At 38.7% G+C, this 3,950-nt stretch overlaps 1 protein-coding gene across 1 annotated transcript; it reads left to right on the top strand.

The window, feature by feature from the left end:
• The first annotated feature begins 556 nt into the window (after positions 1–556).
• On the top strand, positions 557–1,999 carry LOC123959689 (hydroxycarboxylic acid receptor 2-like). Its single transcript, XM_046033895.1, has one exon. The coding sequence runs from the start codon at positions 557–559 to the stop codon at positions 1,520–1,522; it is 966 nt and encodes a 321-aa protein (XP_045889851.1). The 3' UTR covers positions 1,523–1,999.
• The last annotated feature ends 1,951 nt before the right edge of the window (positions 2,000–3,950 follow it).

The following is a 3,950-nucleotide window of genomic DNA, read 5'->3' as shown; positions in this document are numbered from 1 at the left end:
TAAGAGTTTCTCAGAAGAGTTACAAATGGCTATAAGTGAAACAAAAGTACATTCAATTAAATATGCAGTAACAGGGGTGTTAGTTCTGTAAAACAGGCCCTGTTTAGAGGTAAATTCTGTTTCTTGAAATGAGGAAGCTTTCTTCATGCAACCAGGTTGACTTCCAGGCAAGGTCCCCCACTTGGATAATTACATACGTTATTTGAGTGGATTGTTTTTAACTGAATATTAATGCAATAATATAATGAAATTATTAGTGGTTGTTATATGTATAACGGTGAATGAGGTTCCACATGCATGGGTATTGTGAACAGATCATGTTCATTAGCTGTTGTCCCCTCTGATTAATTGTTATAGCTTTCTAGAGAAATCTAGAAAGCTTGGGTAATAGAGATATCTAAGTTTGTGTGTTCATGTGAAAAGCAGAACCCTCTGGCTTCCTGTCAATGCCAAAACCACAAACACTTTTTTGTTTAGACGTTTCCCTTTAAAGAACGCAGACAGTCCTCCTGGGGTTGTTTCTATCTGCAGCCGGCAAGACAGCACGTAACTCAACATGAAATGCAATTTCACTGGGACTGTGCTGACCAATGTGCTCCCTCCACTGTTGGTAATACAGTTTATTTTGGGACTCCTTGGAAATGGTTTGGCTCTCTGGGTCTTCTGCTTCCACCTGAAGCCCTGGAAGAGCAGCACGGTGTTGCTCTTCAACCTGGCGATGGCTGATTTCCTGCTCAACATTGCCTTGCCTTTCCGTGCCAGCTACTACATCTCTGAGATCCACTGGATGTTTGGTGGCACTATCTGCAACATCTGCCTCTTCATGTTGGCAATGAACCGCAGCGGAAGCACACTCTTCTTGATGGCTATCGCTGTGGATAGGTACATGCGTGTTGTGCATCCCCATCATCCCATCAACTCTCTGAGTGTCTCTAAAGCCATGTGCGGAGCACTCGCACTCTGGTTGATCACCATCTCAATGACAGCTCAAGTCTTCACTTTGAAACACATCAATACAACCTACTGTGAGAGCTTCATGGTTGAGACTGAAAATAATGTGACCTGGCATAAGTTTGTGTTTCTCTTTTCCTTCTTGATGCCTCTGCTTGTGATTCTCTACTGCACAGTGAACATTATTTGCCACCTGAGAGGGAGACAGTTGGCCCAGCATGCTAAGATTAAGAAGGCTCTGTGCTTCATTATAGTGGTGGCGGTGGTCTTCATTATTTGCTTCCTCCCGAGCAACATTATGCTGCTGCTGATATGGATCAAGACCCTCCAGCTTCGCACCCTCCAAAAAACTCAAATCTGCCCGGCCCTGGATGACCTGACCGTCGCATTTTACATCACCATTAGCCTGACCTATCTCAACACCGCATTGGATCCTGTGGTCTACTACTTCTCCAGCTCTACCTTCAAGAACATCTGCAGGAAAGCTCTTCATCTGTCCTATGCAGACGCTGCTGAAAGTACAGAGAAGAAAACTCGAGAAACAGGCTCCCAGTCGCTCAGCCAGCTGTGATCACAAAGCCAAAAAGCAAAGAGATAATTGAGATGGGTGCAACATTTTGATTAAAAGTGACACGATTCTCCCAAAGATGTCACGTAAGTGCTAGAGCCAGCAAGATGTTTTTTTCCCCTTCTCTTATACATTAAGTTATCTAGCAGATATTGGCTGCACTTTAAAAAGGTTTTGCTCTTGCACAATATATGCAATGTTATTTTTATATAACGGCCTGCACTTTTCTAAATATTTCTTTTGCACAACATAAGCTATTTTAAGCAATTTATGTACAAAATATTTTGTCCAAACTTCACCTCAACTCTTTAAAATGTTTCTTCATACCTCATATGAACAAAATCAATTTTCATAATTATGAGAAAACTGTACCATAATAATGGAAAAACATATAACCGTTATAAGAATGTCACGTGAAGTCGCACAGCTTTTACATATCAGGTGATCTATGATCATAATGATATATTCATATTCATCAGATGTGAAGGTAATTATTTTCGTTTTAATTAAAATGCTTTTTCTTTGGTCAATGCAGTGTCCTCCCTGTAGAAGCAAGTAATAAAGATTTTTATCCTCATCATAGAGATGTGGCGTGTTTTTTACTGGATAATTTAATTTTACTCATAGTTAACACAGAGTGCATGCAGGCTCTTACATATAGAAGTCACTACAATAATTTAGTACCATAAATCAAATAAATCAAGGATTTATATTTAAATACTTGAATCTTGCTATAACTGCATGACAGAAATGGCATAATATCATATAACACAAGCACATTACATTAAAATGTGCAGTAGTCTGGTCAAAATGGCCATATCCAATATAGAAATACACAATATATATTATAAAATTTGGACGCTTGCTTGTTTGTTACATGTGGCCTTTTTAATAAATAGTTTCTAGTTGTCCTTTGTAGAGGACAACCACTCGCTTGATTATTAGCGAAATCTTCACTGAAGGGGAAAAAGTCATTACACTAAATACTAATTTGATTCACATGAATGAGTGAACAGCACAGCACACAACTGTGTGACTACAACATTTAACACTAAAACTTTAACACCTGCTGTTTGGCAGCAGATGACCACTTTTACACAGCTAATACCTCTATGTCTAAGTATAGATAGTAAAAATGTGTTGGTTTCCCTGAAATATGGTTCATACAACAAACACCTCCTCCCACATCCCACATGTTTCTCAAAAAGCCACCAAATCAGACGGCTACCAAAGAGTTATTTCCTGGACCTACAAGTAAATTCAATTCACTGAAATGCATGTAATAACCTCATAAATAATAATTTGATACAGAAATACTTGAATCATAAACCTATGATGCACATTTAGGCAATACAATTAATATAGAAAACTATCGGCAGATAGTTAAAACGTAAGTCTCTACATATGCCATAATAAGGTACATTTTGCATAGATAAAAACTAATTTGTTTGATATTCCACTCAATCTATATACAGCATACTGACACTACATGGCTTACAAAACCATCAATGTGGTTAATTTATGCTGACCTCAAAGTAATATTTGGCATCACTCAGTAACACACAAGAAATATGTGGCAATATTTATACAGAAGCTACCCTGATACTGAGTAATCCATGCACTTCTGACCACACAGCTTCCCGTGTTTCAGTTTTCATTCTTTGAATTTTTTTATTCAAGTGAATTTGAAAGGGAGATCTTCATTGCATCTACTATTCAAGGCAGCCCAGTGAGGTTTAGTCCTTCCTCTGCCTGTGAATCAAACGGGAAGCATCTTCTCGATGTGCAATGCGTGTGGTTCACCCACTACCACATAAAGTACTCTTTTGCATCTGTGTGTCCTCACTAATATTTCTACCAAATATAGGTGGACACTTTAAACAAACCAAGTTTGAGTTTCACCCCCATACTCCTCTGTAGGTAGGAATCAAGCCAGTCAGAGGGGACACTTTATATAAAGTTCAGTTCAGTTGGGGCCTCAGTTTGGGTGCCTACTTCCTTACAGAAATACCATGTGGGTATTTGTATGACTGAGTAAAGGAAACTTTTGCATTAGACTAATGCCAAAAAGTACTTAGTTGTTACTAAATATGGACAGAGGACATATTGTATGAAGAAAGACTCTTGCAGTGAGTGAGAATCTAATTTGGGTCTTCCACACCAAGGGCAGTAGTGTTAACCACTGGATCAAACCCTATACATACACTAACTCGCACATACGTACTTAACCACGCGCATATACACATCCTCATCTTACACATACATACTTACCCATGACAATATGTATGTATGTATGTATGTATGTATGTTCAAGTCAAAGTCAAGTCTCAAGTCTCTGAGCAAGAGTCCAAGTCAAGTCTCAAGTCACTCCTGGTTATAATGAATGTTGTATCACCTACTACATTCAATCCAAGCTGCTTATAAAACTGCA

Source organism: Micropterus dolomieu, linkage group LG21 (genome assembly GCF_021292245.1).
Source record: "Micropterus dolomieu isolate WLL.071019.BEF.003 ecotype Adirondacks linkage group LG21, ASM2129224v1, whole genome shotgun sequence".
Taxonomy (NCBI): domain Eukaryota; kingdom Metazoa; phylum Chordata; class Actinopteri; order Centrarchiformes; family Centrarchidae; genus Micropterus; species Micropterus dolomieu.
This window is presented reverse-complemented; position numbering and strand designations above follow the sequence as displayed.